The sequence below is a fragment of the Pygocentrus nattereri genome, chromosome 28 (assembly GCF_015220715.1).
Source record: "Pygocentrus nattereri isolate fPygNat1 chromosome 28, fPygNat1.pri, whole genome shotgun sequence".
NCBI classification, from domain to species: Eukaryota; Metazoa; Chordata; class Actinopteri; order Characiformes; family Serrasalmidae; genus Pygocentrus; species Pygocentrus nattereri.
In genome coordinates this window covers 18,191,700-18,204,624 of record NC_051238.1, presented here as the reverse complement: position 1 = coordinate 18,204,624, position 12,925 = coordinate 18,191,700, and the positions used below count along the sequence as shown (strand labels likewise).

At 40.0% G+C, this 12,925-nt stretch overlaps 1 protein-coding gene across 2 annotated transcripts; it reads left to right on the top strand.

Moving 5' to 3' along the window:
• Positions 1-24: 24 nt before the first annotated feature.
• si:ch211-167b20.8 (protein phosphatase 1 regulatory subunit 3A) lies at positions 25-12,817 on the top strand. Of its 2 annotated transcripts, XM_017722193.2 has the most exons (5): positions 25-1,156; positions 5,166-5,206; positions 5,885-5,973; positions 7,958-7,984; positions 9,785-9,922. In XM_017722193.2, the coding sequence occupies exons 1-4, from the start codon at positions 303-305 to the stop codon at positions 7,982-7,984; spliced, it is 1,011 nt and encodes a 336-aa protein (XP_017577682.1). In that variant the 5' UTR covers positions 25-302; the 3' UTR covers positions 9,785-9,922. The 2 variants fall into 2 exon arrangements, with proteins under 2 accessions (XP_017577682.1, XP_017577681.1); XM_017722192.2 differs by lacking the exon at positions 7,958-7,984 and having other exon boundaries at positions 34-1,156; positions 9,785-12,817.
• The last annotated feature ends 108 nt before the right edge of the window (positions 12,818-12,925 follow it).

The following is a 12,925-nucleotide window of genomic DNA, read 5'->3' as shown; positions in this document are numbered from 1 at the left end:
GGGGGGGGGGCTCTGTCACCACAAATACTTCAGCTGTGTTTTGACCCCTGGACAACGATGGACACGCAGCTTACTGCTAAATTTAACCACATTCTTGTGGGTTCACCCTGACCCCTGTTCTCATGTAAGGCTCCTGTGCTTAGACTTCTCCCTCAGTTCCTTCAGCAGCGGCCGCTGGGCTGGGAGATTACCGTCTCTCTGTCGCTGCTATGCCGGACGGCTCGTTCTGAGAGCGGGCCTCGGCGGCTCAAACGAACGCGGATTGGTGGGAGTGGGAGAGGGAGAGGGAGAGCAGCGGCACGATGGCGCGGGAGAACAAGTTCCTAACCATCCCCACGCAGGAGGGCCTTTTCGTGGCGGTGAGGGAACGAAGCGCGGAGATGGGAGCAGACGGCGAGGACGACAACGGCGACGACGAAGAGGAGGAGGACGTGCGCCTCATCCCGCGCTGCTCTCCCGTGCCCAGGAAGCGCGGCTCCTCGCTGGCCGACGAGACGGCTGAGTATATGCGCATTCGCCTCGCGCTGCCCAGGCGCCGCGTTTCCTTCGCGGATGCGTGCGGAGCTGAGCTGGTGGACGTGCGGCAGTTCGTGCCCTTCGACTCGGACGATGAGGAGGAAGGGGGCAACAACGCGCGCTGGGAGGAGGAGGAGGCCAAGTACCAGAAAGCGTACCGCCAGCCGACGTACCGTGTGCGCCCGGACTTCGAGCCGCTCTCCGGAGGCGACCTGGTGCACGCCGTTCGCACCAACAAGGTGGAGGTGGAGGGCGTGAGGCCCGTGCCAGGTGAGTCGCTCTCCTTCGACGGCCTCATCCGCGTGCTCAACGTCTCCTTCCAGAAGTCCGTGTACGTGCGCTCCACGATGGATGGGTGGATCACCCACTTCGATTACCCGGCCGAGTACGTGCAGGGCTCCGGCCACGACGAGACGGACGGCTTCTGCGTCAGGCTGTCGTTCGCCGAGCCCTACCTGTTCGACGGAGCACGGATCGACTTCGTCGTGCGCTACAAGACGACCCATGGAGAGTTCTGGGCGAATAACATGGGAAAGAATTACTCGGTCACCCTCCAGGTGTCTTATGAGGAAGATGCAGGCCAAGCCAGCAAGGTGGAAGATGTGGAGCTTAGAGGCATCCTGAAGCCTTCTAGGTACAGGTGGGTAAAGCAGATCAGGGCAGAGTGGCACGTAGACACTAATCACAGTGGTCCACAGTCCAGTCCTGAGTGACCTTGTTAAAGATGGTTCTTTAGTAAAGGCAGTGGTTCTATTTGGAAACATGAGTTGTATACAGAGCAATTCCATGCTTAAGAGGTTCTTTGCATGGTGAAATGGTTCTTCATATTGATGGAGAATGTTTTGTATATGGTTCTATGTAGAACCTTTTTGAAGATGGTTCTGCATAGCACCAAAACAGGTCCTTTTGTTGTAACAGCAGAAGAACACTTTTGATGCTATATAGAACCATTTTCAAAAAGCTTCTATGAAGAACCTTATACAGCATATTGTCTGTCAATCTGTGGAATCATTTTACTGTGCAGAGAACTATTTAAGCATGAAATGGTTCTATATAGAACTTGCGATATAGTAAGTTGTGTTTAGTAAAGAACCTTTGAAGAACCATGTTTTTTGGAGAGTGTAGTTTCGGGCGATATAATGGGCGGCGATATTTAAAAATGATGAAGGTATAGAAAAACCTTCATCCTTCATTCAACCTTCAAACCAATGTGATGGTATTTAAAATGTATGACACTGTCACATTTCACATCTGTCAAGTAAACTGCCAGCTAAACACATTTTTCCCATTCACGTCTGATCTGGATATACTAGCCTGCAGTCTGAAAACGCTAGTAGGCAGAGATGGCGTTCTAACAACCGAGCATGTGCACATGCTTACGTAGTACAGCACAGTAACTTGTGTTTCAAACGTTTTATTGTATTTTTAATGTTAATTTAGTACAGGCTCGGCTTAACGTTACTACTTGATCTAGGTTTTCAAGATGTCATAGTTATTCTTTTAATGCTTGTAACTTTTTCCAATGAGGATATTTAGGCTAGTAAAATATCCTAGCTATAGTTTTATGTAGGGAGATGCACTATATTGCCAAAAGTATTCGCTCATCTGCCTTCACACGCATATGAACTTGAGTAACATCCCATTCTTAATCCATAGGGTTTAATATGATGTCGGCCCACTCTTTGCAGCTATAACAGCTTCAGCTCTTCTGGGAAGGCTTTCCACAAGGTTTAGGAGTGTGTTTATGGGAGTTTTTGACTATTCTTCCAGAAGCACATTTGTGAGGTCAGAAACTGATGTTGGACGAGAAGGACTGGCTCACAGTCTCCGCTCTAATTCATCCCAAAGGTGTTCTGTTGGGTTGAGGTCAAGTTCTTCCACACCAAACTCACTCATCCATGTGTTTATGGACCTTACTTTGTGCACTGGTGCGCAGTCATGTTGGAACAGGATGGGGCCATCCCCAAACTGTTCCCACAAAGTTGGGAGCATGAAATTGTCCAAAAATCTCTTGGTCTGCTGAAGCATTAAGAGTTCCTTTCACTGGAACTAAGGGGCAGAGCCCAACTCCTGAAAAACAACCTCACATCATAATCCCCCCTAAACCAAACTTTAGACTTGGCACAATGCAGTCAGACAAGTACCGTTCTCCTGGCAACCGATAAACCTAGACTTGTCCATCATATTGCCATACGGTGATTCATCACACCAGAGAACACGTCTCCACTGCTCTAGAGTTCAGTGGCAGCGCTTTACACCACTGCATTCAATGCTTTCCATTGCGCTTGGTAATTTAAGGCTTGGATGCAGCTGCTCATTCCATAAAGCTCTCTATGCTGTTCTTGAGCTAATCTGAAGACCACATGAAGTTTGGAGGTCTGTAGCGAAAGTTAGTGGCCATCCGTTGACCCTGCTCTGTCATTTTACGTGGCCTATCACTTTGTGGCTGAGTTGCTGTTGTTCCCAGTCACTTCCACTTTGTTATAAAACTACTGACTTCTGACTGTGGAGTATTTAGTAGCAAGGAAAGTTCAAGACTGGATTTGTTGCACAGGTGGCATCCCATCAAGGTACCATGCTGGAATTCACTGAGCTCCTGAGAATGACCCATTTTTTCACAAATGTTTGTAGAAGCAGTCTGCATGCCAAGGTGCTTGAGTTTTATACACCTGTGGCCATGGAAGTGATTTGGAAAACCTGAATTCAATTATTTGGATGGGTGACTGAATACTTTTGGCAATATAGTGTGTCTATAAATATGTGCTACAGTAGAACATTTCACAAATGCACAATTAGAACAACGTGAACACTTCCAGCATACAGTCCCATCTAAAAAAAAGTTATGTAAAATACTTATTACCCACCCCAGGACAGTTTACTTTTTAATTTTTGTTTTGGTTTTTGCTGTAACACATCCATTTCAACTTAGGAAGTGGTTGTAATGTACAGGACAGGGGTACACTGAATTAAGTAAATTCAGTTCATTGCTTCTTTTTTTTAGGAACAGTGAAGGTTGATCAAGCCCCCATACACACCACAGAGCATCTTGCACACAGTGTTTGTTATGCAAACTGCAGCATTGCATGTAATCAGGTCACTCTGAGATTGGCCTACACTTCAGGATTTCAGTTGTGGACTCTCATTGAGCAAATTGTGATGCCCTCAAGCTATTTCTGTGCATAATGAGCTTGCCATCACATTGTGTGAGGATTGGGGAGCTTTACTGACAGCAGTATGTACACATGTGTGCATGTTTACACCAGCACAGAACATACACCCCTGAGAATGGCAGCTATCCTTGAGAGCACGAGGGGTTTGAAAATAGGACAAGGGAGGTGTCGCTTTCAGTCCTGGCGTTTGCAGCCCCTACACTTGACCTTTTTGTAGGGGTTGCTGGGTAGAGATATGGAAATTACCACAGACGAACAGCAGTATATGTACATGCTAACTGCTTCACATCTGCAAACACTGCCTCTCCCAGTGATTTTCTTTGTTTCTTTGAGGAAACATGCGCTTTTGATAGATGACAGAGTAATCTGCGCTGTGCAGTGGTAAGTAGGTCTGAGATCAAAATAAAAGCATGAAGTGCGCTCCGTTATCCAGCAAGCTCACTTATGATCTTTCAACCTTTTCCCAAATGTCATGTGATGTTGCTCCATTGCTCCCTAAAGACAGCTGAATAAACACAACGGTTTAATGTCAAATGTTTGTAGAGCGATGATTATTCAAAACATTCCTGCAAGATTATTGCTGAAGAAATCTGTCCAGAGCATCATGTTGTTTGTTCTATATATAGAGTTCGTCTTGATCGATTTAAAGATTTTGTCACTGAAGCTAATTGTAAGGAGCAAATAAAAATATGACCGAATCAATTAAATTGGCTGATATAATTATTTAAGGCCAAAACTGAAAAATGCTGAAGTAGTTATAGTGAAACATGATGTAATCTTCACCAGCTGATCAACAAAAGACCAAAAAGCCCTAATTTTTCGGATTTCTTAAACAGCAGGTCCCCATATGCAGACGAGTAGCCACCATCTGGACATAAAGTGTTCAAGGCTGCCCTTCATAAACTGCTTTTGACAGATGTTGGTGTCAGATCACTGAGGTCCAGCCAGCATTTTCCAAGAGATGTTCCAATACTGTTTTTTATATGTGGCAGTAAATTGAGTAGATGAAATAGAGGCAAATGCCATCAAGTGTTATTTTTCATACCTCTTCAGCAAGTCTTGTGACAGGTCTGAGAGGTGGAGCATACGTGCCCCATTCTGATGAACAGGCCTGGAAGATGATGCATCTTGGAGCCACGCAAACGATGTTTCTATGCAGACAAATGTCACGGGGGCCATAGGTTCTTTCCGCTCCTTTTGTGAAGCTCCAGCACAACTTTTCACCATCTTTATTAATTCTCCAGCTCATTGCTGCATGTTTTACTCCTGGCCTGCTATACCATGTTTTCGGCATGCTGTTTTTATTAACTTGTACACTTACAAATTTAATTGAGTGCTCGACTAACTGAATGCAACTACCTTAAAGTTTCAGACTGCATTTTAAATTCTTTCTTCTAAACATGTAGAGCAGCATTAAGTAGGTCGCTCGTCTCATAAACGCGTTAGCTATTTATGCTTAAACTCTTGTTTATCTTTCAGAATGGACTACGACTATGACACCTTTGAGGACAAGGACGAAGGTATGAAAATAGCAAAACATAGCCACATAGAGAAAAGCACTGATATCCAAACAAGAGTGCTGGGTGGTAAAATCATCTGTACAACATTTATATATGTCAGTATTCTAGTATTGGTATTGCATAACTACACTGATTTTTAGTTGTAACAATATTGGTAGGTAACAAATGTAGATAACTCATTATTGGGGTGCTTCGGATTATTTTGTAAGTTCAGAAAGCATAAACAGTAAATAAACAGTAGCACACATTGTGGAAATCCATGTTTCTGTCTGAATAACATAATATTGTATAAGGTTCTCTTTTAATGTCCAGTTTCACAGGCTATGCCAAGTATGCAAGACATTCTTTTGGCATAGCACTCAGTACCAGCACTCAGAAAGCAAGAATTCATTCATTTTATTAATACAAACTTAAATATTACCTGATATTGTGATATATTAGGAAAATATGATTATATTTAATTTTATTGCCGAGCTCTACTCATCATTTTCTTGATTTTCCTCTGGAGTGATACAGGGTAACACAAAGTGACAATCATTCATTTAATCAGGCTGTTTTACATCATGTTGTGTAGTTTATTTACAGCTCACTTTGAAGTGTCCAGTTTCTGGTCAGCTTTAGATCAGTCTTGATTTAATTGTAGGATGCAGCAGCATATCACACATGATTCAATTTTAGGAGACGTGGCTGGAACAGAGAGAGAGGGAGCTGTGGTGGCTCCCATCGCTGTGTGTCCTCTCGTCGTTGAACCTGAGATCGACATCGAGGTTAGTGCTTTCTGCATTATCACTGCATAAGGTGCAAGTCAGAGATATGAGCCACACAGGGAACATCATTAAAGTTAACATGTTCCCAAAATGTGTAAACTGCATAAATCTGAATCTGGTAATCTCAAGCATGATAATGTTGAATTAATTAATTTAATTAATTAAAACAACTATTAAATCCAGGTGTGATTAAAGCAGTAAAGCTGTTTTTGCTCACTTCAGTAGTGAGTAATATAAACTGTTATTAACTGTTCAGCAGCTTGGCTCAAAAATAATAACTGTTCAGTGAATTAAAAACAAGCTAAAAGAGTCTTTAAACCCATAAAATATATTTTAAAAACTCAATGTGAGCATCAAGTCCAGCCATCGCTGATACGATTTTGTATGTGGAATTTATTCAGTTTTACTTTTGTGTTTTTACTGTTGTATTTGAAACCGTAAACAGCATTATTACAGTGGACTTGGGCTGGAATAAGACATTTAGATGGATATGTGTCCAACGTTTAACAAATATTTGGAATAGTATCTTGGAACAGTAGATCTACAGTACTGTGCAAAATTCTTAGCCCAATCTTGGTTTGTTTCATTTCCAGTCAAAACAGCAATTAAGTACAAGTTCTGGGAAGAAATACACAACATATTTAATGGAAAATTTCACAACTAAATATAATATTGTTATTATTTAGCATGTCCACCCTTTGCCTTTATTACAGCTTCCATTCTTTTTTTATGAGACTTATTTTAAGTTGTCTTAAAAAAGCTACAGAGATATTTTTTCACATCTCTAAATATCAGTCTTAGAAGTTTAATTTTCTGCTTCTTATGTTGAGGTCCGGACTCTGGCGTGGTCAATCAGTTGATCTAAAAACACCATCAGCTTCTTTGTTTGATGTGCAAATTTTCTTCTGTTTCCTTTTTCTTCTGTTTCCCACACAGCTTTTCAGACTTATAGCATTAGAATATTGAAGGATTACCACTGTGGATTTTTTCAGACCTGAAGAAAGAGTGGAGCTTTATTTTATCTCAAGTGAAAGCTATAAGCACTGTTTATTGGATGGTGCACGGATGTTAGGAGTCCTATTTTCTCTGTAGCTTTAAATACATTTTTTGAACACTCGTCATCCTATTTTTTCACCCTTTTTTCCTCCATGTGGATTATTCTATATTGATTTCCTCAGAAATACCTACTGAAAAATATTGGCCATTTTGACTGTTTTAGCCGTTCTGATGTTTGCACAGTACTGTAGGTGATACATTGTGACCTGTGTGAAAATATGATGCTTTGCTTTAGCATAACATTTTCTTTTTTCACTTTTGCTTCAAGTACAACTGATTCATATAGATTATTTTATATTTTTAATTTTCTTGTTTATTTATCTTTCTAAAGCACATGTATGGATGAGTAATAATGCTTATATTTAGAGATGAATTTATATTAGTTTATTCATTAAAGCTCTGTTGTCTGCTCTTTACAGTGACCTTTTGTATTTAGTATTGTTGGATGCAGTCAGGTTTAATTCAGTACCCATGTTATATAAGGTGTTCATGTCTGTCAGTATAAACTTGTAAATGGGAGCCTTTAATACCACCCCAGCTGTGGACACACCAAGCATTCAGATTGACCTTTAACCCACTGTTTGTTCATTTTATACTAACAGTCACAACACAGACTTATTTGACACTTAACATTTTTACAAAATCTATTTATTTATGAAAATGACTGCTCACAGTTTATTGGGACTATGAACAGCTGACTTGTAAATACTTCCAGCTTTTCATAAATCTAGAAAATCTGACAGGGTTCAGTGATTATTTTTATGGTCATTTTTATTGCTATGACTACGTATACTGCGTAATGTCACCAACTTGTTCAAGCATCTTCGCTGCTGTGGCTCTTTTGGCTTACCACATCCAGCTTTACATTGTGTTCTACATTCAGTAATGTAATTAATAGTAATTTTGTTTTGCTTTTCCACTTGGACAGCTCATTGAAGCTTCAGCAAGATCTTAGGTAATGTGCACGCTGCACGCTAACCCTTCACCCTGCTATTGGCATCCATTTTTTAAATCATATTTTATATAACATGCATCTTGTGTAATATCGCTCCATGCATTGTAGTTAAGACGACTTAAAAGCGCAAACCCTTTACATATTTTTGGGGATTTTTAAGGTTTTTGCAGTGCAGTTGTATCATGTAATTAATATTGTTCAAAATTAGCAAAAGATAGTGACAGAAGTTAAACCTAGAAACACTAAGATTGCATTCAGAAAGTGAGTTAAGAGGTGTGTTGGATGTTTCCTTTGACTTTTTATACATCCTACATAAAGAACAGCAAAGAAAAAGCAAGAACCTTTTGTACTGAATATAAGGGAATAGAGTACTGGCTGTTCTCTGGAACTTGGTACAAATGTGTCATTGAGGGGAAAAACCTTTGCTTCAGTTCTTTATATGTCTTCATTCATTTATTGGTTCTTTACTTTTACTTTTTCATCAACCTCAACCACATTGCATGCATTGTCCAACGTTCACTATATATGCAATTTGAACACTCTTTATGTTGTTGTTTAATGTAGTTGTGTAAGTAATCCGTGAATATAAAGGCCACCCAAAGCTACTTTTAAGACTTTCTCTCTTTCCCTGTTGCATTCACGGATTCCCATGAATTGTAGGACCTTTCTCTCTCAGTGCCATGGGGACTGGGACAACATCAGAGTTATAAAATCTGCTGCTTGCTGAACGCAATTCAGATGAAGTAGTGCACTCTCCCTTTGAAAAACAGCTTTACCAGATTAAATTTTTCAAAAAAAAAAAAAATACAACTAAAGGGAATGAACCAGTAGGATGATGAACGTGAAACTGGTAAGCGTATAAGAACAGTTGTAAGTGTGTAAATTAATTTTACTATTATTATTAAACATTGAATACACTAAATTACAGTACTGCATAAATTGTTGTGCCCTAGTAAGGGATTTACTTCACAAAGATCACCATAATGCTCTCTCTAGTGTAGTTTCTAGTCTCTATTCTAGAACAAAAACATAATTGTAATGACAGATTTATGTGTTCTGCACTTGTCACTAATACTAACTAAAGTTAGTTTCATCTTGCTTATATTTTAATTTTGCTAATGTCTGCTTATACTTGAAGTTCAAGTGAGGTTAATATCTATACAAGTATGATTATTGCTGTACATACAGCAGGTGGTGTTTTGTCCAAACACATTGGTAAAACACCAGCATGCGTAATATTAAATAATGATACTTGGTTCATTGGTCCATGTGAATGAAACAAGGCTAAATATTACCGGTATTGTTTTGCATCATGTCTTAAAAATGCATAATACATTTTGTGTAAACATTGTGTCTAAATGTACTGAGATGCCAGTAAACTACCTTCATCTACACTGAAATATTGGCCATTTGATCAGTTTCTCCTACCATATAATTACTGACTGTAGCCAAGGTACGTACAGTGTTATTCACCCTGTACACTGTCAGAAAAAGGCACTGTCCAGGTAAATATTAGTCCCCTAAGGTACAAATAGTATAAATTTACTCTCAGAAGGTACAACATGGTCCTTAAGTTCCTAAATTGTATTATTTTAAGTATTCTTTTTCATAACATATTTCTAAATTTAAAAATTAATAAGCCTAAAGTCAAATATGTATGGAGTCAATGCAACTTAAAAAAATATACTTGTAACAAAATATGGTACAGTATTACCAAATATGGGCCAGTTCATTTGTGCAGCACGGATGGGCTACAGTCATTAATTGTATACCTTTTAACATTTTTCCTTTTGGTTGCAGGTTGTTGAGGCATTGCCCGTTTCTCCCTCTAATAACAGAAGAGAGCCCACTTCAGCAGAATATGCTCTGTCAAGTGTTAAAGATTCTTCTGGTCAACATCCTCTACAAGATTCAGTTGCACTTCCACCAGAAACAGATCATCCAGAAACTGTTGTCCAAGCAACTGAGTCACTATTACCCACTGAGCACCTGACTGTGTCCATTCAGCAACATAAGGAGATGCAGCTTAAAGTCCCTGAAAAATACCTATCATCTCACTCTGACATACCCCACATTATTGGCACAGTGGTAGATGAAGGTGATATTGAGGTTTCTACCAAACCTGACAAATTATTTTCCCCAAGTCAAGATGATTCCCAGTCAGAGATTTCAGTCCAAGTGCCTTTTGACTCAGACATAACCTCATCAGCTATATATCCAAGCTTCCAACATGTGGGAGAAGAGAGGTCAGAGGATTTGAAAGTGGAGGGAGAACCTGAAGAAGAAATCAAGTCAGACATACTTGAGATTGAGACTCCAATGCAAGATCAAGCAGTTGATCAAATGGAGGTTGATGCAACTGAAGGACCTTTGCAAGTACTGAGAGAGACAAGATGGCAAAGTTCTCTCAAGGAGATGAATGTTGGCAGTGAAAGTCATGAGGGGGGAGATCTTAACCATTGTATACATCAAGATGCAAAGGTGCCAGGCTTGAGTCTATCAGTGAAGGAACCCGAAATGTACCCAGCAATATATGATGCAATAGTCAGAAGTGAAACTAGCAGGGAGAACAAAGCAGGGTTGATGGTGGAACATGTCCATGCAGGTGGGGTGGAAGTGTCAGGCATCACACCTACATTTACACAGCATCCATATGGAGACACCCACCAAGGACCAACAGGAAAGGACATAGTGACCCAGAGTCTTCCACTTACGTCTGACCCTGAGGTATCCGTACATCACCGACAAAGACAAGGACAAGGGTCTATGCTGAAGGAGTTGCCTGCTGTTCTTTGTGTGGATGCAGACACTGAATCTGCCTCTGAGAGAACTCCTCTCAAAGAGAGTGTCCCAGTCCTGACATCTATTTCCAAACCTGACACATCTCCAGAATTTATCAATGTTAAAGCAGTGTTGCCTGAAGACAAGGACAGAGACCCTTGCTCAACAGAGGATAAACTGATAACTCATGAAGAGTTTGAAGAAGAGTTTAAACTGTTCCATAAGATCCCTGCTCCCCTTCAGACCCAAGAGAGCCTTGAAAGCCAGCTTCCACTGCCTAGTAAGACCTTAGCAGTCACTTCTGCCCAGCCTGAGGTGGTGCTAGGCCAGACTCTGATCCCAGCCATTGCCGTCCTCTGTACTGCTGTCTGCCTAGTTGTTGGGTTACAGGAACCCAGCATGTTCCTTGTCTTGGGACTGTTCCTAGTCTCCCTGTGTTTCTGATTGCCTGTGTTTTTATTTAGCCATATCCTTCTCTATTTCCCCAGTGCCTTTTTTTTCTGAATTCCACATTTTTTTTCCTGCAAGCACATCTGGTTTCATATTACAGTGTGTGGTGTTTACATAAGACACTTAGACATGGTAGGACATAATTAAGTTTTTTTTGTACGCTGTGCTTATGATTTACTATATGGTATTACCTATTTACTGAGTAATCCTAAATGTCATACATTAACACCTCTGCTGTGCAGCACACATCAGTCCTCCTGAAAGTCGTGTATATGTTCAAATCGAAAATATTTGCACCATCCAGTGCGAACAGCTATTAGCAAAAAAGTGTAGATATAGGCTAATATTTAATGGGTAATTTCAACCAAGGGTTAGAGTAAGTGGTTTTACATGCACTTTGAGTAGATGTTCAGTGAACATCGAATGGATACTAATGGTTGAGAAGCAAGTGCAATAAAAGGAGGACGAGGTATGTTCTACGATTTTAAAGCCCTAGTCAGGAACTGCTCTTAACCGGCTGGTTATTTGTGTTACTATGACAGAGGCCTCCAAATGGCAGTGATGTGTAGTAGCTAAATCTTTTGGAAATATGCTCTGATACTAGCTGATAAGTAGCCATAAATTGACCTCTCTGCTGTTTGGCTTGTACTAGTTCAGGTAGTGATCAACCTTTTCCTTAAGGGAATGTTTGCTCTTTCTCTTGGCTAATGCAAAATTAAGCATCGCTGTTTACTTTCTTGTCACAAGAGATACATTCATATCAATAGGAATTTTGCTATCAGTATGTCTTAAATAACAATGCTTAAGCATCTGGATAAACTGATCCTGCCCACCTTGTTGGCAAATTAACAATACATATATCAGCAGTTTAGTGCTCAGTGCTAATAGCCTGTTTAAGATAAGGGTTTTTTTTTTTCTTCAATTCCTGATTTGAGCTTTAAGTGACCATTCAATATGTAGCACTTTTTCATGGGTTTTTTTCTTTGTCAGAATAGATGTTTGAGTGCTATTTTTGGAATGAAGTTTTTAAGTTTGAATGTTGGGTATAAACACTTGTAGTGCTGTGTGTGCAATAGGTGATTTGTACAAGTTGTCTTTTTGCAGTGTGTCTGGGTATGAAGTAGATAAATCTAAATGTAGTTATGCATCGTATCAGTTTCCACACGGTCATGGCACATGCACACAGTTGTAAATGTCAAAAATAACTGAATTTCACCATATATATTTTCTCACAACGCAGAGGCTAAAATACGGTTTCCAACAAGACAACGAAACCCATTTAGCAGTAGGGTGTCTGTCAGACGTGACCTGAGCTTCTGATATCAGCGCAAAAGGTCACGCATTGCTCTGAAGTCACAGTGTCTGCTTACAGAGCAATTAGCTAGCCACCATTATAAACTCAGTTCTGAGATTGACTGCAGTTTCTCAAGGACATGCCAACCTTTGACTTTCCTCTTAATGCTTGACCTCAATCCCTTCGTAGTATATCAAGAAAAAATCTCTTATTTTTCACTACATGAACTGGTTGTGAAGTTGTGAAGCAATACTGTCCTAAACATTTGAAAAATTATTTCCTTTTTAATAAAGTATTATTAAACAAGAGTAATATTACTTTTGTAGCTTTTTATTCCACAGTATTTTTCTATTATATAACATTTCAAATAACAGACATGATTAATTTGCTAATACATATAAACAATGAAAACAAAT

Coding starts and splice junctions, on each gene's coding strand:
- si:ch211-167b20.8 (XM_017722192.2), top strand. CDS start 303: ATGGCGCGGGAGAACAAGTTCCTAACCATCCCCACGCAGGAGGGCCTT. Junction 1,157..5,165: donor CTGAAGCCTTCTAGGTACAG/GTGGGTAAAGCA, acceptor TTTATCTTTCAG/AATGGACTACGACTATGACA. Junction 5,974..9,784: donor AACCTGAGATCGACATCGAG/GTTAGTGCTTTC, acceptor TTTTGGTTGCAG/GTTGTTGAGGCATTGCCCGT.